We start from the raw sequence: 24,069 nt of genomic DNA on the forward strand, positions 1-24,069 counted from the left end.
GTGACTCACAATTTCAGAATTTAATAAACAAACCAAATTTAGTACAGTACTATATTCTTGTTGGACTTTAAAGACACTAAGTGGTGTGCTTTAAAGATGAAGTCTGAAGTGGGAAATGGTGGAAACAAAATTAGAGGAAAATGAAATACGAAAAAGTAACTTTTTTCAAGTGACATTTCTCCCACATTGGTGGTGGAAAGTAACACTAGAAGCATATCTTCTAACTCTTAAAGAGTTGCGAAGAGGGACTCCCCTCACGTCGTCGTCGCTCACTCGGCTTTGGTTTTGGATTTGGTCAATTGATTGATAATCTTTTTTGACTGAATTTATTTTCCATTTTCATTAGTTAATTTCCTATTTCCTGATATTAATTCGCGCAATCAAAATTCGCGGTTCATTCTTCTTCATCCCCTCTTCTGTGCATCTTTTTCAAAGTCAAAAAGTAAGTGTCGTGTGATTACTACCGTTTGTTGAGTTCGCTGAATTTCTGCAATTTCAATTGTCAGTATTCAGGGGCGGCTCAACGAATTTGGTGTCCTAAAGCCAAAATATATTAAAAGGCCTTAAACTTTTTAAATAAATTCATATAATAATGAGATGAGAAAGAAGTCCACATGACCTCGATCTAGTTGCAAGAACGCAAAGTGTGGTGTATGGTTAGGCATACGCCACGTTTTCAATGGGTGAGCATGATTTACCAAATTTCGAACTTCACTTGCGCTAGGAGATTCTTAGTTAAAAATATGCAACATAAAATAACTTGTTTTTCTGATCATGTATGAATCAATCCAATATTGACAAAAAGAAATAACGAATTCAAAGGAACTAAGTGTTGGGATCGAAATCATCAAGGCGTCATGCGGAAGCTTACAATTGCAAACCTTGAATGACGATAAATCAGACGACAAAGAAAACTATAAAAAGGACTTTATTATATGATATGCATTTGACTTAAACCTGTCTTCAACCTCGTTGTACCGTTGGCTCTGATATCACTTGTCGGGATCAAAATAACAGGACATCATGCGGAAGTCAATAATTTGCAAACCTTCACGGCGATAAATCAGATGACAAATAAAACTATACTAAAAAGCATAATATTATAATATGGTTTGGTCTAGTGACCTACATATTAAAAAATCTAATTTAAACGAAAGCATTAAAAACTATGGAGAGAATAATCTCCCCATAAACAAGACTCTTTAGTGACTACATTATGGATACTATTGTGTTCTCTAATTGTGAGAAGGAGGTCTTCAAATGATAGATGTCCAAAACTTTTCCTCCAAGAAAAGGGTTACTCAAATATGGAAGATTTGTATTTTTCCTTATGGAAAAAAGTAAAATCAATTATAGTAAACTCTTTGCCCTTCCTTCAAGAAAAGGTAAAATCCAAATATGGTAAGAAAATCAAGGTAAAACCCTAACACTAAGATGAAATTAGAAAGTGACATGGTCAAAAGCATGAAAAACAAGAGTACATAGAGAAAGAAAAATTAGAATTGATGAGAAAGCAGAAAAAAACTATTTAATTTAATGAGGGAAAAATTTATCGTTATGTACTCGTTCAACCTTGACTTAATTAAAAAATATTAAATTTGAAATTTCTTATTAATAACAAATATATAAACCATATATATATATATATATATATAATATAGTAATTTCTAATTTTTGGGGCCTTTAATAATTGGGGCCTAAGGCAAAGGCCTTAGTTGCCTTACCTTAGAGCCGCCCCTGTCAGTATTGAAGAATAGAGTTTCGTTCTATCTTGGGAGGAATTAATCCAAGGCAATTGTGAAGGGATTAAATTCCTTAAGAAAACACCATTTTCCGTGGGGCTCAAAACTAAAACTTTTGTTTAACATTTTCTGACTTACAATCTAGAGCTTGATTATAGGGATAACATTCCTATAGCCCCCGACATCTTTCTTGTGGTCCTCAAGCTTCGCTTGAACTTTGGTATACATATGAGCGGATTGGTTCTCTTGCTTTGACTAGTTCTCTTCTACTTTTTGTTTCCTTCCTCTAATATAGGGAGAAGGTGCTTGGACTGTTTTAAAGTAAGTGATCGGCAGTAGCTAGAAGCAAGATCAGAGTCGGATTCAGAATTTAAAGCATATAGGTTTCTACATTGATTTCAAATTAATATTATAATAATAACTGGGATTCAAGTCAAACATTTATAGACATTTAGTAGATTTCTTAATATATATACAGGAAATATGTAGAAATTACTGAGTTCCCGTGAACCCGTATTTAAGCATCTACATCCTCCTTGTATATAATGATGGATCCAATTGAATATCTCGGTCTGAAAATTATACTGTGCAAATTAAGTTAAAAATATACGTATAAATTATTGAATTCCTTCGATATAAAAGAATCTTTTAATACAGTAACAACGGTGGTTCAATAGTTGCTTTTGGTGGCCAATTTAAATCCGAGGTGATTCATTTTTATATTTCTTTTTGTAAAATTCTCTTGTTAGGGAGGAGTGCTTTTTTTTTTTTGGGACCCGGCACTTTTGTAACCCAAAAAAAAAAAAATTGGAACGAAACTAACCCAATAATAAAAATAAAAAAAGAACCAAACTAGGCTTCACGCGAAGAATCTGTGCGTGAAACCCATACCTAAAACCCCCGACCCCAACCTTTATTCATGGGAATTCAAACTCAAAATTAAGGTTTTTTTCATACTTTGACCGAAGATTAGTCACGTTTCAAAACACCGGAATATAAATATTTTATATAGAACTTCATAGTTTTTTTAGTGTACAATAATATCGGCTCATTACATCAGGTATACATATACATTTGGATCGTTGTTTTAGGGGTTATAAAGTGCTCCGAAGTACGTTTGAAAACTTGTTATATTTAGGTTTAAGTGTCATATTTTATAGGGTTTTAATTAATCTCTTTTGTTTTACTCCCAAAGCTATGAAAGTACTTTTTTGGTTCAAGAAAGATAGAAAAGAAAAAATTACTCTGCTTTGTATTAGGTTTTTTTTTTCTTTTATGTCTTTTTTATTTTGTTATTGTATTGTGTAATCAGCACCTTTTGAATGAGCAAAAATAAAGATAATATTTAAAAATAATTCCAATATGAGAGGTTCATAATAATTGAAAAATATTTCATTCCATTAGCAACGAAATACATCATTAAATTAAAATAGACTTAAAAAAAAATCAAGTTCTAGACACTCTTCTACTTGCAGATGTGCTGCCACCATGGGAGTTTTTCCCACACTAACGCTTATCATGCCTAAATTGCTTACACGTCGAGCACTTGCGAGAGTAAGTCTTTTCGCTAACATCCATTTGATTGTGATAACGGGTTAGCTTGTTTTTTCCCAATTTACGGATATGGTTCTTGTTCGCAATCATAGAAATGGCGTGGCTGGCCAATAAGCTTGATCACCAAGGGGACGGAAGTGGCTTCATATGCTTTAAGGTATTTTACGACCTTATATTCCTCCGCCACATAATCAGTTACATTTCTGGCCATTCTCTCAAAGCACTTGACTGCATGAGAACATGGCATGTGGTACGTTTGCCACTTACCACAAGTGCATGATTTTGTACGCTTAGTAACGATATGTTTGTTTCCTCCTTTGCCGTCACAATAACCCGTTCTAACTTCATACACTCGTTGAACGACACCATACTCGGTCATTTGGTGACCCTCTACCTTTCTTCTATGGTGCTCCATCTTTTTGTAGGGCTTTGGCATCCATGTTTTCTCGTCGGCTAATATAGCTCTCGCCTGCCTTGTTCTATCCGCAAATCGCTCCACGACTTGCCTGAAAGTTAGTCTTAACATTGCGGTGATAGGTAGTCCTGGAGCAGATTTGAGGAGTCCATTGAAAGACTCCGAGCTGTTCATTGTGAGCATGCCCCATCTACTTCCTCTATCAACATAAAGCGTCCATTTTTCAACTTCTAATTTCATCAACCAAACATATGCCTCTTCACTCACTTCCCTTAGCAGCTCCATTTTTGCAGCCCATTTTCTTTGTTGATGCTGCATCGCAACCCCCACATCAATTTGTTTACAGTGCCATTTCCAAACTTTGTTTGCAAATTAGCCTTTAAGTGCCTTAAACAATATAGATGGTAAGCATGTGGAGGCTGCCACCCTTCCAGAGTACGCATATTGTGCAATATGCCTTTATGATGATCCGATAGGACACATATGCCCTGACGACCCTTAATAACATGAGTTTGGAGATGAGTCAAGAACATCCCCCATGTCTCGTTGCTCTCGTTGGCGGCAATTGCGAAAGTAAGAGGGAATATTGACCCATTGGCATCCATACCTACTACAATTAGGAGCTTAATGTCACATCGGCCATATACATGCGTCCCATCTATCGATATCACATTCCGGCAGTGAGCAAAACCATCAATACTTGGTTTGAATGCCCAAAAGACGAAGTCAAAAATTCTACCCTCTAAAAGCCACCACTGTACAACAATGCCAGGATTAGCATGTTTTAGAGCCACCATATACCCCGGCAATGCCTAAAAAGAGGATTCTCAAGTTCCAAAGATCATCTCAAAAGCACGTCTACGCCCAAGAAATTCCTTTCTCTTGCTTATGATTTTACCATATTTTGAGTGGACCATGCTAATACAAGTTTTGATAGGCATCCTGTATAAGTTTAAACAAACAACATTTAGCAATGATATTTTAATTGCTATAAGATATATAATGTAAACGATCAGATAAGTTACCTTGGAGTTTCCTCAATGTGTTTAAGTAACACTTGAGAAATCATGTTTATATCTAGATTAAAATGATCTGCTCGACTTTGTCCCATATCACAAGTGTGCTTAGGGTGGAATTTTGTGATTTTTCACAGACCATCAGGCTTAGCAATTCCTCGAAGCAACCACCGACAGCCTTGAGTACACGCTTACAAATCAGCCTCCATACCGATTTGTTTGAGTCATCAACCTTAAACTCCCTCATATCCTTTATACAATACATTCTGACAGCCTGTTGCAACATCTTTTTTGATGTGAACTGCAATCCCTTTGCAAGGACGCATTCATCAGCCATGGGACTTTTTGGTTCAATCCACGTTTTTTGGCGACTTTGATCATCATCTCTTGTGAAGACAAATGCATCCTCACGACCTTGGAGACTGTCAAGATATGGAATATAGTCAGAATGTCACTGCATTGGGCTATCAGGAATTGGGTTTTCCGCCATCGGAGGTGGTGCGTGGTGGTGAGTTGGTTGCCTCTGGGGACTAAAATGCGTATCTTCTTCATCCCCTTCACTATCTTCATCATCGGTTACCTCTGCATTATTAGCTGGTTTGTCGCCATCACTCTCTGATGTATCCACGTAACTTGGACAATCAGCGCCATCTAAGAAAGGCCTCCTCCCACACGATAAAAAACATATGTTAAATTCCAAATTCAAATATATATATATATATTATTTAACATCAAGGTGATGAACCTACACATATTGATAATGAGCATGGTGTGGAGAATGATCAACTACACCAAATTGAGAGGACTGCCTTTCATCCACAGTTGGTACCACTGGTGAGTTTTGATAATAATCAGCTGCACCGAACTGAGAATTATTATAATAATCAGCTCCACTGAACTGAGAATTATTATAATAATCAACTCCACTGAACTGAGAGTTCTGATAATAATGAGTTGCTCCACTAAATTGAGATGATTGGCCAATATTACCTGTATCAGGTCTATAACCCCTACAAAGATTTAAAAATGGTTATTTACCAATAAATACAATAAACACCTGCTACTGCACAAAATAATAATATAAGAATGCATATTTACCAAGTTTGATTTAATTGTTGGGTAAGATTTTCCAGCGGCACCTGGCCACTCAAAATACCCCCGTAAGAACTAAAATCTCCATAATTGTTAGCTTGACTGGGCTGTTCTTGCGAGACCTCTCGGGGTATCTTTTCAACATTCATCTCAAGAACATTAAGGGCGACTAAATGTTTTAATTCTTCCAGCGCATTCAAATAATCCCTCAAAGAATCATCATCATTGATATAATGCCTACCATAAAGCACTATACCATTGGAAACTGATTGTGGATATCTGCCTTTTATAGAGATTTCATACTCATCTATACTAACCTTCATTTTTTCATATATGTAAGTAACTAGTAATTCATAAGACATTTCAAGTGGACATTTAACATGAACATTTGGTCTTTTATTGTAACGAACTGTACTATTGTCATCAAGGATAATACCATCCCAATGTATTGAAACCTTAACTGGTGGAATATCTTGAGCCATTTTTTGTAGGACTTAAGAGATGTTTTTTTGAATGACTTAAGAGACTTAAACTTATGAAATGGATGAGTTTTTACCTCGTCCAACATTCTTCTTAAATAGATTCATATTGAGTTCATATTGTTGTCAAATCACATCCTTTACGTGTCATAAATTCATACATGTTCTATTGCGCACAAGAAAATCACATAATATGAATTTAATTCAAATAAACGGTCAAAAATGCAGCATTGTATTGTCAAATCGATCCTTTACGTGTCATAAAAAAACTAAAATTGGCATGCATGATGTGTTGTCAAATCATGTCCTTTACGTGTCATAAATTCATACATGTTCTATTACGCACAAGAACATTGCGTAATATGAATTTAATTCAAATAAACGGTTAAAAATGCAGCATTGTATTGTCAAATCGGTCCTTTACGTGTCATACAAAAGCTGAAATTGGCATGCATGATGTGTTGTCAAATCATGTTCTACTACACACAAGAACATTGCGTAATATGAATTTAATTCAAATAAACGGTAAAAAATGCAGCATTGTATTGTCAAATCGGTCATTTACGTGTCATAAAAAGCTGAAATTGGCATGCATGATGTGTTGTCAAATCATGTCCTTTAATTCATACATGTTCTATTGCGCACAAGAACATTGTGTAATATGAATTTAATTCAAATAAACGATAAAAAATACAACATTGTATTGTCAAATCGGTCATTTACATGTCATAAAAATGCATGATGTGTTGTCAAATCATGTACTTTACATGTCATAAATTCATACATGTTCTATTGCACACAACAACATTGCGTAATATGAATTTAATTCAAATAAACGGTCAAAAAATGCAGTACTGTATAATATAACATGATTGACAAACAACTAGTATTCACTTTAAAACGAGTTATCATGACATTCTACAACCAATTTGGTAATCTTGATTCTATTACATGATTTACCCCAGCAAAAATATTTGAAGCAATGGGTAGGACATGGGAACTAGATGATGATGATTTTCATTACTCAAATAACCCTAACAAAAGATTCAATCAAGAATACAATAAAACAATAAGAGAGGAGTAGAATTGGCGTGTTAGGGAGGCTGAAGCACTGGAGCAAAAGTTAGCTTCAATAGGGCTTAAATGCCCAAAAAAACTTGTTATGTCAATGCCTCACGGAACTCCACAAGAGTTTAATTTTGCTCTTAATCGTTTTCGCGAAGAGAACAATCAGATGCAAATACGTTACCATACATGGTAGCACAAGATTTAGATCTAAGTGGGATTCGGACTGTGAAATGTCCAATGAAGATTAATATTTTTCTTATAATAACGTAAGTAGGTAGGGTCATAAAGAGCCCCCCCCCCCTCTCCAAGGGTACTTGGGGGTTTGCAACTGTATAAGTAGCCCTTTCTTTTGTTATTAGACTACAACATATTCAATGTCGAGTAGTAGAAACTCAGCTTGGTTATTACTCCTTCCAAAAGAACCAAATAGCAATGATGATGAGAGTTCAAATCATAGCAGTTTTTCGAGTGATACCAGTGATTTCAAACTAGGCGAGCTAAATCCGCACCTTCTTATAGAGCGTAATGATGATTTCTGCAGTGTCAAATATTCAGATCCGCGAGAATATTATTGCGGTTTATGCAGAGAATGGTCACATCGGATTGCCGAATCAGAACGTCTTGTTCGTGACTGAAAAAATCTCAACGCTCCAATTCCAACAAGGTACTCAATAACCATGCCTCGAGTAGGTCAGGCAACTTGCGATATGGCCGTACAAAGGATTAGAAAAGAAAATAACAGAATGCTGGCAAGACGTTGTAAATTTGACATGTTAAAGTTGGCTGAAGAACAAGCATCATCAACCGGTATAGAACTAACATCTCCTGAAAAAAGATGTTCGTTAAGAGACTGCCAATATCGTTCGGAGGACGATATTGAGGACTTCTATTCTGATGATGATTAGGGTCTATTTAGGCTCACTGTCTTAGATTATGGGTCATTTAAGTTTCAGACTAAGGCTGTTAATTTGTATTTTTATTTTATGATGAAGTCATAAATTTGAATTAGTTTGGCGTGTTTTTAATTCTTCAAAGTTTATTGTTAAAGTCTATTATTAATTGACAATTTCATAAAGAAACACAAATAAATTAGTACATAAAGGGTGCGGATTACATTATAGGGGAAAATGTACAAGTAGTAAAAAACATAATCCGTAGAAATATTAAACTTAATAAACAAAATACATATAAATAATGAACAAAAACTAGATAGCACAAATAATCTTCCACAATTTAAGTTTTTCTTTCAAAGGTATTTTCTCGTGTTGAGCATCTCTACGTTTAGCCTTCAGAAAAATTCGTTTTTTTTTTCGGAATCGGTGAGCAACACCTCCAAATGTTCAATTTTTTCTTGAGCTTCCACAAGCTTAAATTGTGAGTCCAATCATACGCTCAAATTACACCTATTAATGGCGTAAAGTGGACGTTGTCAAATATAGTAACCCAAACAATGTTGGGGTCGAATCCCACACGGAATATGGAGAGAAAAAGGTACTAATTATTTATGTAACTAATCTCTAGAAACTTTAATTTTATTCCGAATTGTATAGAGGAGAGATTTGGTTTGTATTCGCTATTTTGAAGTATTTGGAATTTGTTTGGATTGGGAGAACCAAAGTTGTGTCCCCGCGGTGATTAGATGTTATGCTATGGGTATCAATATGATATATTTCTAATGGATCGGGGTTTTGTATGCACTTAATCTCTAATGCACTTCCTAATATTTTTCAATAGTTAGAAAGTATTTCTTTTCATGATTTTCCCAAATGTAGAAAAGTTGTAAGTAAGATCGATTAAATATGCCAAGTAGAACTCATCTTATCCTAAATGAGTTCATTAAACGAGGGTTAGCGCCCCGAGTCCTTGTTATATTATTTCAAATCACACCCTAGTTCATCTTTCCAAATAAACTAGAGTTTGTGCATAAGCAAGTGTTTGCAACCACTAACTAACAATGAATGTGAGAAATAATAAAACACATCACAACCCATTATATATATATATATATATATATATATATATATATATATATATATATATATACAATGTTAGACACCCATTACATAACACCCATCATTTGGGTCCACAACTTTGATTAAAGAAACTGCTCACACATAATGGTCTCAAAAGTAGTAAGCAATAAATGAGACATAAAGCTTACAAAGTGTGATAAAGATGATGAAAAATGGAATCTTAATGTCTTCACTAAGCTTCAAAAGTGGAGTAATCAATGCTCACCCACCAATGGAAATTTGTTCACGTGCACAATAGAAAACTGGCTGGCAAAAATAACCTAAAATGTTCTTTAAATAGGCTCCAAAAACGCACAGCAGCGACTGACAAAATTGCCCCTGATAGCAAGATCGACGGACCGTCGATCGTTCGACGATCCGTCGATTCCTCCGTTCTTTATATCTTCCGCGATGTGATCCATTCGACGGTGCCGTCGACCAATTCGACGCTCCGTCAAGTATTCCGTCTTTCTCTCTTCTTGTTGACAGATCTTGATTGACGACACAAACGACGAAGCATCAATCAGTTCGACGCTTCGTCGATGGCTCCGTCCTTTGTCGTCTTCAACTAAGGCCATCACTGAAAAATTGAGCTTATCGACGCTTCGAAGGACGATCCGTCGGCTGATCGACGGGACGTCGATTCTTCATTTCTGGCCAATTTTTCCTTTGTTCTTTGTTTTTTCTTTTGGGCCATTTTTTTCCTAAAACACAACAAAAACATATTAGCAAGAACCAAACTTACTTGAAAACGACCAAAATTCATAGTAAAAAGGCGTTGAATGTGCCACAAATCCGCGGCACATCAACACCCCCAACTTAGGATCTTTGCTTGTCCTCAAGCAAGTCAGACAAAAAAACCAGAAAATAAAACTACAACTATGCTAAAAATAAAGTAAAAGTGACTACAATGGTGCTTGCTCATCATCACTACCGGCATGTGCATTTTTCAAATCAACTCCCTCTTTCCTCATTCCCAAACAAGGTTCTTTCATAATAACTTATTAGAATTGACCATGACACTTCAATCAATGACATCACATTATCAGAAACATTTATGCGTGCGAGTATTCACCATTATGGCCTCACTTAGATTAGAGAATGTCCCACACACAATTTTACGATAAGAACTGGGACAAGGATGGATGAGAACAGAAAGCACTCGCACTCACAAAGAAGTTTATGATTTACAAGTGCAGATACCATATGCTTGCCTTTAATTTCAATGCCTAACACTTTCGGATGGTTCAGTTGTGATCACTATAGGACTTGTTCTTGGGTTGTAATGTAGGCTCGGGGACGGGTAGGATACTCATTTGGGAATTAGTGACTCATCCTCCTCGACACTACAAATTTTGACCTTTCTTTTCATGCCCATTCTATTCATTCTTCAACTCATGACTAAGATGTGATTTTATTCTTACTAGAATTTACAATCTTTTATGAGACAATATTATTATTATTATTTATTTATTTTTTATAAAACACTTTTCTCAAATTTGATCCGCTATCACATCCAGTTCTCGACTATGCAACTCACACACCCCCAGCTTTAGGCTCTTGGCCTCTACTTCACACATATACCACCCCCAGCTTAGGCGATTTACCTCTTTTCTCTAGTAGTGTCAAGGAAGGAAGGGGTGCAAAGATGGAATGAATTCATGAAGCGGGGAAAAGGTTTGTTACGGCTAATTAAGAAAAAAAGTCAAAGGCTCAACATGGGAACTAGTGATATTTATATAGAACGGGTTTTGGGATTTTTAAGGTTAACATGACTATTTACAAGGAAAGCCTATGATCACTTCACAACCAACTATCCTAAACAATATAGCACAACCTACCAGGCAAGTTTTAGATCCACATATGCTAACAATGAACACAAGAAGTTCTCACACGCACAATGGCATAAGGATTTGAACACTCAATTCATACACACTCTAATATCTATGATGTCACAAAAAGAACCATACATGTCAATTCAATACAACTTACGATACACAATAAACTTTCGGCGGGGTCAATTTCAAATCAATCCATTTTCAAGTTCACAAATATCCTTTTCATTCAAAATTCATGCCATAAGTTCAAAATGCAACAACCATGAAAGTCACAATTACTTTAAACAAGATTTAACACATATATACACTACAAAATACATCAGGTTACCCCACCCCCAGTAAAAAGAGGATGCGTTGTCCCCAATGCATCAAAAATCATACCATCACCCTATGGTGGAGGGGCCAACCTGAGATGCTTTAATCCTGTTGTTGCTGCTGAGGTATCTCCTCCGCAGAAGTACGAATGGGAACCCTCTCTACTGCTGGCTCAGTGGACTCAAGAGGTGGAGCTGACTGGCCCTGTAGCTGCAGGTCCTGATGAGCTATCATAATCGGCCTGACTGGTGCTGGGATAGCACTAGTGCTGGAAGATGCGCCGGTGAACCTTGTGTCCAGGCGCCACCGCCGAATACCCTTCTGAAGCTCGGGGTCTTCATCCTCATTATCCTTCCCCTCATCCTCATCATCAGCCAATGTGTCAGGCCTCTTTCTCTTGCGAATTTCCTTAGGCTCATCCTCAGTCACCAAGTCAACTACTCTGATCAAATCTGAAATGCTGGCGACTAGTGCAGGTGGTGTCAGGTCATCCACAATAACCTGCTCTCTTGTTCGAAGGGCCTTAATCCCAGCTCTGAGCTGGTCAAGCTCGGTCTTCAAATCTCCCGAAGTACCACTGTCCCTCTTCTTCTCAATAGTGAGTATCCACATCTCTAAACTGTCAAGTCACGCATTTACCCTAGCGTGATGTCTTTCCATAGCATCCTGAAGAGGCTCCAACTCTGGTGCAATCTCTTTCCGGACAAAACTACCCAACTGCTGTAATATCTGGGTTACCTGCTGATCAGCACGCTCTGCCTTGATGGCAAACTCTCTGAAGTTGGCTCTGTTGATGACAAAGAGATCCTCAGAGGCCGATGCTGCAACTGACGTAGGAATAGGAGATGAAGATGGGACAGCAGGCCGAGGTGGTGCCTCTGAAGAAGGGGTAGCATCAACTACAGATGGTATGGAGGCCTCTGCTGTGGACAGTCCTTCCGTGCCCATATCAACTGTGCCCTGTGGTACTGAATCCATAACATGCTCAGTCTGCTCATCCATGAGATCTAGCAATGAATTACTGGTGGCCTGAGATGTACGGAGGGTCTCATCCTTACTCCGTGTGATGTCACACACCTTTGTTGCGGGGAGAGTGGCTGCAAATGTATCAATGTGCCTCACCTGGGCCAACCTACAGAACTGTGTGATAAGGCACGGGAATATCAAGGTTGTCGCCTCCTGTGGTACGCGTGCCCGAATGGCTCTACTGATCAATTCACCCAAGTTCAGTGGGTACCTAGATAGCATGACAGCCACAACCACTGCTCTGTCCGGCGTGACTATGTTATCTGCTCCCGTAGGCAGAACTCGATATATGACGAAATTCCACCAAAATTTATCTTCCAAGCTGATATCCGCCATATGTATTTTGGCAGCCAAATTTCTCACCCATGGGGCCTAGTCCGTCGGCCCTCTAGCCATCACCATCGCAAACCATTCCCTTACAGATTGCTCAGCCCTTCTTTCAAACTTATCATCATATTCCACTGTGGTCGGTGCCACGAAGTCATCACCAAAATAAAACTTATTGATTGTGCGGGCTGAGATATCAACATGGACACCCCGAACATACACTGTGTCTAATGGAGGGGCGGCTTTCAAAGCTCTCTTGTTCTTCTGCCGCTGCTCTAGCATCACTCTGTAGGTAGCATAGAATTCTCGAACCATGGTCGAGAAATAATCCCCTGGAGGCTGTGTGAATGCCTCAAGATGATAGTGCTGGATGAGATCAGTAATCCGAGGGTAGCTCTCTAAGCCACTCATACTGATTTGTTCTTCTTCTTGAATATTCCTCCTCAGATTACCCCCGCTGACTGTAGTCGCCCCCTTTATATAGTACTTTCGGTACCCCTCATAAGGGAATCGGATTGCAACTACCTCCATCTTTTGCAGCCGCAGCCGCTCTTGTTCGTCATCTGAATTTCGCTCAGAAGCAGCTGGTTGCTCTGTTGCTGCCTCGCTAGCACCAGTGAATGTGGAAGATGAAGCCCCCTCTGCAGACTGGGAAGAGAGTGGGGTGGGTGATGCTGCTCGGGGAGTGGTGGCCTATTCCCTCAATCTAGTCGTTGGGACCACCGCTTGACGTTCAGAGTCGGAGGGTTCATCCCTAAGAGTAAGGGTTGTTTGTCCCCGACCTCAGCCTTTTTTGGGACCACCACCCCGCTTGACTGGATTCTTTGGAGGCATATCTGCAAAAAGAACACCCTTCGTTGTTGAGACAACCATAGAAATATAACAAAACCAGACAAAAGTGCAAAACATGTGATAATGTTAAAGCTGCCAGCGGTCCGTCGATTTGCTACAAGAGTCGTCGAACAGATCGACGGAGCGTCGAAGTGTTCGTCGAATCGATCGACGAGTTGTCGATCTCATCGTTGATCTCTTGTTAGCCACTGGAATTTGCAACTTAAAGACGGTGGGAAAGACGCCCCGTCAATTGACTCGACGGGCCGTCGAGTCCACCGTCGAGTCCACCGTCGAGTTTGTTTTGGTTACAACTTCTGAGAGGGCTCATTCGACCATCGAACTGAGCGTCGAATGATTTCGCAGGCTGCTACTAACAAATTCAATACAATCCTTTGGCCGTGGTGCAAATTTTCATGTAGTTTGGGGTTGTTCAGACTTCACCCCACGTTGGCTTGGGTTAGAATTGGGGAAACAATTGGCGGGCAAAGCAACTCTGTGGTAGTAATGCCCTCCAAGCCATCGTTACACACAACGCCACACTTTGGCATTTCATCAAACAGGTGGCGGGAAAAATAACAACAATCTCATGAATGAGGTGTGTTTGTCGTAATGCCCTTCGACTCGGCTAAAGACCAATGAATCAACATCAAAAAACAAACCACCCCCAGAAAAAAATTGAGTATCCCAGGCGAAATAATAGAAAAACATGGAGCAATTGGAAGGCAAGCAAAATAATCAAAACAATCCATGGAATGCGAGCAAACAACTAGCAAGAACAAGGGAGCAAACAATCCACGAACTCACATACCTTAAAATGGAAAGAAGATTTGATTTCAGCCCGTAAGGAAAGAAAAACACACGAATAATCACTACTAGGGTGACACACACACAGAGGGACAGAGTAATGGGGCAGGAGGGGAACGGTGGTTGTAGAGTGGTGAAGAGAGGGGAATGTGGGTAACCGTTATGGGAGAAGGAGAGATGGAGAGAGAGAGAGAGAATTTCAAAAGAAGTGAATAGGGAAAGGGAGTGAGATGGCGCGGGGTTATAATAACACTCACCCGAACCGACGCATCAAAAGGAAGGAGCGTCGATTGGTTCGACCCTCCGTCGAGTGAAAACGCCCCCCCCCCCCCCCCCCCCCCCCCCCCCCCTTTTTTTTTTTAAATGAAAAAGAGGGAAGAACGCCCCGTCGAACTGACCGTCGATCAGTTTGACGGAGCGTCAAACCTGTCGTCGAACTGCCATTATTTCCAGTGACGAATCTTTCAGGTGGTCCACTCTGACGGTGCATTCGACGGCTCGTCAAACAGATCGACGTTCCGTCAAATGCGCCGTGTATCTGCTTTCCTGACAATTTCTGGGTTCAACACTTAGGTTCCTCGACACATCAACAAACATCAAAACAACACAACAACAAAAATCAATGAAATGGAAAAACATATTGCGAAAATGAACATGGGTTGCCTCCCAAGAAGCGCACAATTTAACGTCGCAGCACGACGTAATACCACTTTTGGTGTTAAGGTCCGGTGCCATGTTTCAACCGGTGAGCATCAACAATCTTGTCCCCATCAACCATCCAATGGTAGTGCTTTACCCGATGTCCATTCACCTTGAAAGTATAAGTCCCATCATCGGACTTTAACTCCATCGACCCATTGGGTGACACACTCACCAAAGTAAAAGGGCCGGACCACTTGGATTTCAACTTTCCCGGAAAGAGCTTCAACCTTGAATTGAATAGCAACACCGAATCACCCGGTTGAAAATCTCTCTTCAGAAGTTTGACATCATGATAGTGCTTCATCTTTTCTTTATACAAACTCGCACTCTCATAGGCATGATACTGAAACTTATCCATTTCATTCATTTGAAACAACCGCAACTTGGCTGCTTCGTCCCAATTCATGTTCAATTTTTTTAATGCCCACAAAGCTTTGTGTTCAAGTTCAACAGGTAGATGGAAATCTTTACCAAACAAAAACCGATAAGGAAAAGTACCAATGGGCTTCTTGAATGTCGTTCTATAAGCCCAAAGAGCATCATCAAGCTTAGATGACCAATCAGTTCTATTTGCATTAACCGTCTTGGCTAAGATGCTATTTATCTCCCGATTGGAGACTTCGACTTGCCCACTAGTTTGGGGATGGTAAGGAGTTGTCACCCTGTGCTTCACTCCATATTTCTTCATGATATTAGCGAATTGCTTGTTGCATAAGTGAGTGCTACCATCACTAATGATTGCCCTTGGAGTGCCAAACCTTGTGAATATGTTTCTTTTGAGAAAATTAGTGACACTCTTGCCGTCATTGTTGAGCAATGCTACAGCTTCGACCCACTTGGACACATAGTCAACCGCAACAAGGATGTATCGCATACTACGAGAACTCACAAATGGGCCCATAAAGTTGATGCCCCACACATCAAATAGCTCAACCTCCATGACAAAATTCATTGGCATTTCATGCTTCCTCCCAATTGACCCTTCGCGTTGACATTGGTCACAAGATTTCACCATCAAATTTGCATCATGATAAAGGGTGGGCCAATAATAGTCACATTCAAGCACTTTTGCCGTTGTGCGGTTCCCACTGTGATGACCCCCCACAGGAGAGTTATGGCAAGCTTTCAAGATTTCCATGGCCTCGGATTCAGCCACACATCGCCGAATGATGTTGTCGGCACAAGTGCAGAATAAATAGGGCTCATCCTAACTATCTCTCAAAAATTTCTTCTTTTGATAAGCCTTGATGTCGTCGGGGATAAGACCCGTCATCAAGAAGTTGGTGATACCTGCATACCAAGAAGCAACCTCACAAGATACAGCCAAGAGTCTCTCATCGGGGAAAACATCATTTAGTTCAAGATATCCACTCGGTCTCCCAGCTTCCTCAAGTCCAGATAGATGATCCGCAACTTAGTTTTCACAACCTTTTCGATCTTTGACCTCAAAGTCAAGCTATTGCATCAACAATACCCAATGAATCAACCGCGGCTTTGCATCTTTCTTTGTCATAAAATATCTCAAGGCCGCATGATCCGTATGAACGTAGATAGGCCCGGAACTTCTCAAACGCATAGACAATGGCTAGAAGTTCCTGCTCGGTGACGGTATAATTCATTTGAGCTCAATTGAGGGTCTTGCTAGCATAATAAATTGAGTGCATGATTTTGTTGTGCCTTTTCCCAAGCACCACACCAATAGAAAATCCGCTCGCGTCACACATGAGCTCAAATGGCAATGACCAATCCGGAGATACAATAATTGGAGTAGAGGCGAGCATTTCCTTCAACTCATTAAATGCCTTAAGGCACTTCTCATCAAACGCAAACTTAGCTTCTTTTTCAAGAAGCTTACACATTGGGTTGGCGATCTTGGAGAAATCTTTGATGAACTGCCGATAGAAGCCGACATGTCCCAAGAAGCTACGAACTCCTTTGACAGAGATAGGTGGAGGGAGCTTGGCTATAACATCAACTTTTGCTTGGTCTACCTCAATACCCTTCTCGGAAATCCTATGGCCAAGGACAATCCCTTCCTTCACCATGAAATGATATTTATCCCAATTAAGTACAAGGTTGGTTTCTTCACACCGCTTCAATACCTTACCGAGATTGGCAAGACATTCGTCAAAAGAGTCACCAACAACCGAAAAGTCATCCATGAAGACGTCCAAGAAATCTTCCACCATATCCGAGAAAATAGACATCATACACCGTTGGAAAGTAGCCAGGGCATTGCATAAGCCAAAAGGCATGCAACTAAAAGCAAAAGTGCCATAAGGACAAGTGAAAGTGGTTTTCTCCTTGTCCTCTAATGCAATTTTAATTTGGTTGTACCCTGAATAGCCATCCAAAAAGCAATAATAAGATCTTCCGACTAGCCGATCAAGCATTTGATCAATAAAAGGCATAGGGAAGTGGTCTTTACAAGTCGCGGTGTTGAGCTTTCGATAGTCCATACACACTCGCCATCCGATAACTGTCCTTATAGGAAACAACTCATTCTTGGAATTAGGGATAACAGTGATGCCCCCCTTCTTTGGCACACATTGCACCGGACTAACCCATGGACTATTTACAATTGGGTATACAACACCCGCATCCAACCATTTGATTATCTCCTTCTTGACCACTTCTTGCATAGGAGGGTTTAGCCTTCTTTGATGCTCTACACTTGGTGAACTATCCTCCTCAAGTTCGATTTTATGTTCACAAATACTGGAGGGACTAATATCCGCAATAGTCCACCCAATAGATCTTCGATACGCCCACAACACTTCAAGCACCTTTTGAGTTTGTTCCTCATTTAACAAAGATGAGAGAATAACCGATAAAGTATTATTTGGGCCAAGAAAAGCATACTTCAAATGAGAGGGAAGTAGCTTGAGCTCAAGTTTTGGAAGCTCAATAATCGAAGGCTTAGCCGGAAGAGTGGTTCTTTTATTAAGATCAAGAGATAATTTCTTTGGCTCATAAGAGTACGAACCCCGGCCAATAAGAGAATTAACCGTTTCAATATACCCCTCCATGTCATCCGCCTCGAAGTTCACCAAAATAGCCGAGAGTGTTTCGTCAAAGTGCTCCTCCTCTAACTTATGATCCACCGCTTCATCTACCACATCGAAAGAATCAATGACCGAAATGCTCTCATAAGCACTAGGCAATTTTAACCCCTTGCTAGCTTGGAAAATTACCTCTTCATCATTGACCCAAAATTTTATTTCATTCTTTTCCGAGTCCATTAGAGCTCTCCTGGTGGCAAGAAATGGCCTTCCCAAAATAATTGGGACTTTTTTGTCAACCGCACAATCAAGGATGACAAAATCTGCTGGCAATAAGAATCCCTCCACTCTAACAAGGACGTCATCAACAACCCCTACCGGTCTTTTGATGGTTCTATCGGCCATTTGGAGACGCATGCTAGTTGGTATAGGTGTTCCCAAACCGGATTGTTTATAGATGGCTAGTGGTATCAAATTAATACTAGCCCCATTATCACATAAAGCACGAGTAAAATCATGATGACCGATGGTGCAAGGGATAGTGAAAGCCCCGGGATCTTCCTTCTTCTCAACCTTTAATGACGAAATAATAGCGCTCACATATTCCATATAAGTTGTGGAAAGCAAAAACCTGATTTGGGTTTGTGCAACTTTTATTCATAATCCATTTTTCCCACATGGAATTAATTCCAAGGGGATGGAAGTTTATCTTTCAACGGTACTCTAAATAGTCCAAGGGGGTGTGTTATTCATATGTGAAAAAAAAATGGCATTATAACTGAATTTGAATCACTTGATATTGTATTCTAAGCGAATAATTTTTTTTAAGTAGGGTGAGATAGGTCATGACTTATCTCTTTATGAAACTACAGACCAAATTACTTCCGTTGTATATACTCGAATGGATTTAGGTGGATTCATTTGGTGATAATGGATATGTTCCTATCACACCAATATACCATCAAAAGATAATCCATTTAATATCGTTGGTCCCAGTGGGAGTAACTAATTAATTGATAATCGGTTTGTCAATCTCAACCTCGACGCACAAGTCATTCTTGAATTCTCCCTCATCGTTTTGAGATTGAAGGGGAAGCATATATAGTTATTCCACTTGATGGAAAGAGCTACATATGTAATGTAGGCTCTTGCATACCCTACTAAGGATAAATAGTTACAACAATGGAAATTGAAATGGACTCCGTGAAATCAAATCAAGTGGAAGTTGACTGATATTTTGGATCTTAAAGCTATTGGGAACAAAGGGTTCTCAAACTCAAGCATAAGGCTTGAAGCTTCATGTATTCTTGATCCATAAATACTTCTATTTCTAGAGGCGAAATTTCTAGTTGGAGGATGTGTCCTCATACTACTAAACAATAATACTGGAAAACAGTTAAGATGATACAGTGGTATCTTAAAGGCACAGTAGAATATACCCTGTCTTGTCAAGGAATTGAGAAAAAGATTTAGATGAGAGTAGATCTAAATCTAAGTATGTTCTTCTTGCTATTGGGATATAAAATATATTGATATTAAGTGTAATTTGGTGTCAGAGACGTAGTTGTACATAGAGAAGTGTACATGAAGTACATCTATACGCATCATTTGGTAGAAAAACTAGGCTGAATTGGTGAAAACACCCCTAACCTTGGCACGTATTATTACTTTAGTCGCCAAACTATTGTCACACTTAAAAACACCCTTAATATTGGCAAACTAAATTTAAATTCAATCCATGTTTCCACGTGGCACAACAAGAAAATGCCAAGTGGACAGCGCGTGGATTCACGTTGCTGAGGTGTCCTAACACGGGGGTGAATTTAAATTGAGTTGACCAAGATTAGGGGTGTTTTTAAGAGGGTCAATAGTTCAGGGACTAAAGTACATAAATGTGCCAAATTTAGGGGTGTTTTCACCACAACATATGTTGCTTATGAAAGATAATATGATATCGTTGGGTTTATGTAGTGATGATGTATTTATAAATCCTAATTTATATGGATCATGTTCACGTAAAAACTGCATTTTTTGGTAATGTTAGTTGATGCCTAAATTATTCATCATTGTTTTTTCATATACATCAAATGTATTTTTATGTTTAGAACATAAATTCCAAGTGTAAGTATGTCGGACAGACAAAAAGATTGGCCTACTCACACGGGCAATTGCATCTATTGTCTGGTGATAGATAGAGATGAGACAATTATAAACTAATTGTTGTCAGAAGTGATGATAAAAGAGATCTTGAAGTTCATAATAAGCTTGTCGTTTGTTTTTTGGTTTAATCATATGTGATTAAAATGTGATAGTCTGTCTTAAAGCTAGATGTGAGTTCTGATGGATTAAATGTATGAGTAGATTTGTGAACTCAAAGTTAGACATGAGTTGTTTGAACTATAATCTGCACAACATCTTAATTTAGCAAAAGACACACGCTCCATTAGGAAAGAGCTAGTAAATACTATGGTACAAAGTATGCATTAGTGACCTATAATGGCGATACAAGTTTAATCTCTACTTGTTATTGAGTGAAGCCTAGATAATTTTCTCTTTGTACCCTTATGACTTTGACCAGTTTCTTAAGATTCAATTTGATGTTTGCTATCTTAGGGTGTTGCCAAGAGATCATGGATGATTCGGTCTGGCGGAACATTTCTAGAAAAGCATATCAAATTGAGATTGAGAGATTCATGAGATGAGGAAGATTATTGAGTATTATCACATTAATTGTGTTCTTTGGTCGACCTTTTATGTTTGTCTTTGAGACAAGAACATGATGATGAACTCAAGTTATGACAAAAGAGCTGTTGAGATGTGAATGTGATACATGATCTAGGGTACTGCATACTGCAATCTACTCCAAGCTCCATTAATCGAGATGCTATATATTCCTAGCAGATGTATAGCAACGAAACTCTCGAAGTATGCACTAGTCACACGGTCTAGTTGTTATGTATGAAAGTTACAGAATAGGAATGAGAGTTGACCCACCATGTATGAGTGGGAGATGTTGGAAATTGGATTCGGGTCACCCATGTGGGTCAACCCCGATTTATGTCCATATAAGTAAATATATAATGAGTTAGTATATATTATTATTAAATAAATAAAGAGAAAAGACACAACTGTTAGGAATTTTATTGAACAATTGTATTCTTTCAAGATTGAAAGGATATAAGAACGTTTCTGTAGAAGAAATGTACACTTCTTTTCCTTTAATACCTACAAGACAAAAACTCTCTTCTTTGTGACAAATAACTTCTGTGGAAGATTCCTGCGTTGTTCATGGAGCAATCTTCTCTGCAACTCAGGTACGATTTAGACTGTAACTTTATACGGTATAGTTCGTATTTTTATACACGTGATTATACTGTCGACTAGTGAAACACATATTGGAGAATCTTGGGAGAAATGTGTGTTCTTATGAATTGTTGTATTTTCTTTTAGTTTTTAAATATTAATGTGTATATGCCGAAGAGTAGGCATGAGGAGTAAAACAGAGTAGCTTCTCATGGTAATGTGTACAAATTGAGAACATCAATTTAAGTAAAAAAAGAAAATGAATGGCAGAGTGTGTATATGTCTTTTATTATTTTTATAATACTCCATCAATTCCAAATTAATACTCACTTTAGCTTAAAATAATGGTTATTTTAGGATATCAAGATTAAATTTGATAATCTTTTTATTGTTGTTAAGACATAATGTTTTCAAGAAGAATTAATCTAAATAGTCATCCACGCAACTGCTTAAACTAATATAGTCAACGAATAAATAATATTTGTATTGTTCATATAAAATATTTATGTATATAATCGTGTATAGTTAGTGTATAATATATGTATATCAGCTAGAAAAAATAAACAACAATTCTGATTGACTATTTATCTAAAAATTCCTTTTTTTTTTTAACAAGATAAGAAATTTAAATGATGACACTAAAAGATTCTTTTGTGTGAATCGCATCTTACTTAAGGAATCGATCTGGGCTTGGACAAAACTTTTCTTTGTCATATCGTGGTCTAGACAGACTCTTTTGCCGTGTTTAGTAACACACGACATGACAGTATTTTTTAGATATATAGTTAAGACGTGTAGAAATCAAACATAACATGGCACATTGAAGTGGTGTGTGGACAACACATGAGTCATCTGCTTAGCGTGAGCTTTCTAAACTTGATGGAAAATTGCCGAAATATCAGATATGCGTCACGCGTCCTATTCGCAAAACCTACAAGAGCCACTCTAGTATTCCCTGCACTTAATAATTTTAACTCAACAACAAATGGTTGGACACCTAATTAATTGCGACCTCCCATAAAAATATTTGGTCAACCACTTGTATCTCACAAGTAGTATTTATTTTGATATTGAACTGACTTTTTCTAGATTAGTCACCAAAATCATTTAATATCGGTTCCAATTATTTTCATGGCATGTGTCTTTTTCTCATTTCACTAGCTACTATATGATTATGAAGGAATAATATATCTACCATATAAGGAAGATAAAAAACAAAAATCCTAAAAGTGATTTATTTCAAATAATATATGATTGTTGACATGGAAAATCATATAGGTATTTTAGTTGAATAGGCATGCCTATATTTCTTAGTTGGATTTAATGAATTTCTAGGCCAAGTTCATTTTTTGACTAACAAGCTACACACATTATTTTAGTGATTTTAAAGTTGCAACAATTACTTTAATAACTTCAATAGAAAAAAAGTAATAAGCTAAAGAACTATGTGAGAAATTAACCTAATTCTACCACCAATTTTTTTTTTCTCCAACCAAAATAAATCCAGCAGGAAGAAGGCGCGTTTAATCAGTCAAATATTTCATAAGTACACCAAATAAAAGATCAACTATACAGTTGATGACTTTGAATTCAACTGCCCAAACCATTAACCATCAAACACGACTGAAAATAACACCCAACTCCACCTCCGAAACCAAATTAGAATCCCAAACTTTAGTGCTTCATAAAATTTTCTTCTATATTATCCCTTCTAAACTTGATAAAAAAAACTCATCCTTCCCCCTTTTCTCTCTCAAATCTCAATTTTCCACACCTAAAGTAATTAATATGGCTTTCGTTCTAGTAGCAGGAAAATCCACAAAATCACAAATAGTAGCCATAGCAGATGCAGCTTCTTTGTACTGTGCTATGGTTATATTAGGTCTGCTTTTAATTAGCTCAGTGAAAGATAATTATTCAACAGATGGAGCTGTGATTAGAGGGAACCACTTCTTTAACCGGCCATGTGATGAAATTTATGTTGTTGGAGAAGGTGAAACGTTACATACAATAAGTGACAAGTGTGGTGATCCTTATATTGTTGAGAGGAATCCACATATTCATGATCCTGATGATGTTTTTCCTGGTCTTGTCATCAAGATCACTCCTAGGAACAGATCATAGTTATTCTGTCCTGTAATTTATTCAGAGTTCAGAGTTCAAGGTTTAACGAGGTTTTTGTTTTCCCTTAATCCTGCAGCAGAGTACTCTGCTTGCGGAGATTTCTCTCTTGGGAATTAAAGTGTTTTTATTTTTTGCCTTTTTAAAAAAAAAAAAAAAAAATTCTTCATCGCTTTTGTAAATGAATGATAAGAATAAAGATTTAAAGACGTTGGAGTTAAGATGTAGGGGTTAAATTCGTTTCTTTGTTTCTTAAAACAGCTAAATCCTTCCCACAGTATTTTAATTTGTTTCGTTCAATCTTACAGCATATGATAAAATAAGCGTTCTTATGATATTCTTTATGTGATTCCCTAGCCTACCCAAGACTACTTTATAAAGATGTTATGTGTAGCTCCATTCGAATAGTTCAACGGAAA

General features: G+C 38.1%; 1 protein-coding gene across 1 annotated transcript; it reads left to right on the forward strand.

Annotated features, from left to right (window-relative positions):
* The first annotated feature begins 23,317 nt into the window (after positions 1-23,317).
* Positions 23,318-23,653, forward strand: LOC132631136 (uncharacterized). The gene has a single exon (XM_060346736.1). It carries the CDS (start codon positions 23,318-23,320, stop codon positions 23,651-23,653), a length of 336 nt encoding a protein of 111 aa, XP_060202719.1.
* The last annotated feature ends 416 nt before the right edge of the window (positions 23,654-24,069 follow it).

The sequence above is a fragment of the Lycium barbarum genome, chromosome 3 (assembly GCF_019175385.1).
Source record: "Lycium barbarum isolate Lr01 chromosome 3, ASM1917538v2, whole genome shotgun sequence".
Classification (NCBI taxonomy): Eukaryota; Viridiplantae; Streptophyta; class Magnoliopsida; order Solanales; family Solanaceae; genus Lycium; species Lycium barbarum.

What these genes read in the sequence shown, in the direction of transcription:
- LOC132631136 (XM_060346736.1), top strand. Translation starts at nt 23,318, where the DNA reads ATGGCTTTCGTTCTAGTAGCAGGAAAATCCACAAAATCACAAATAGTA.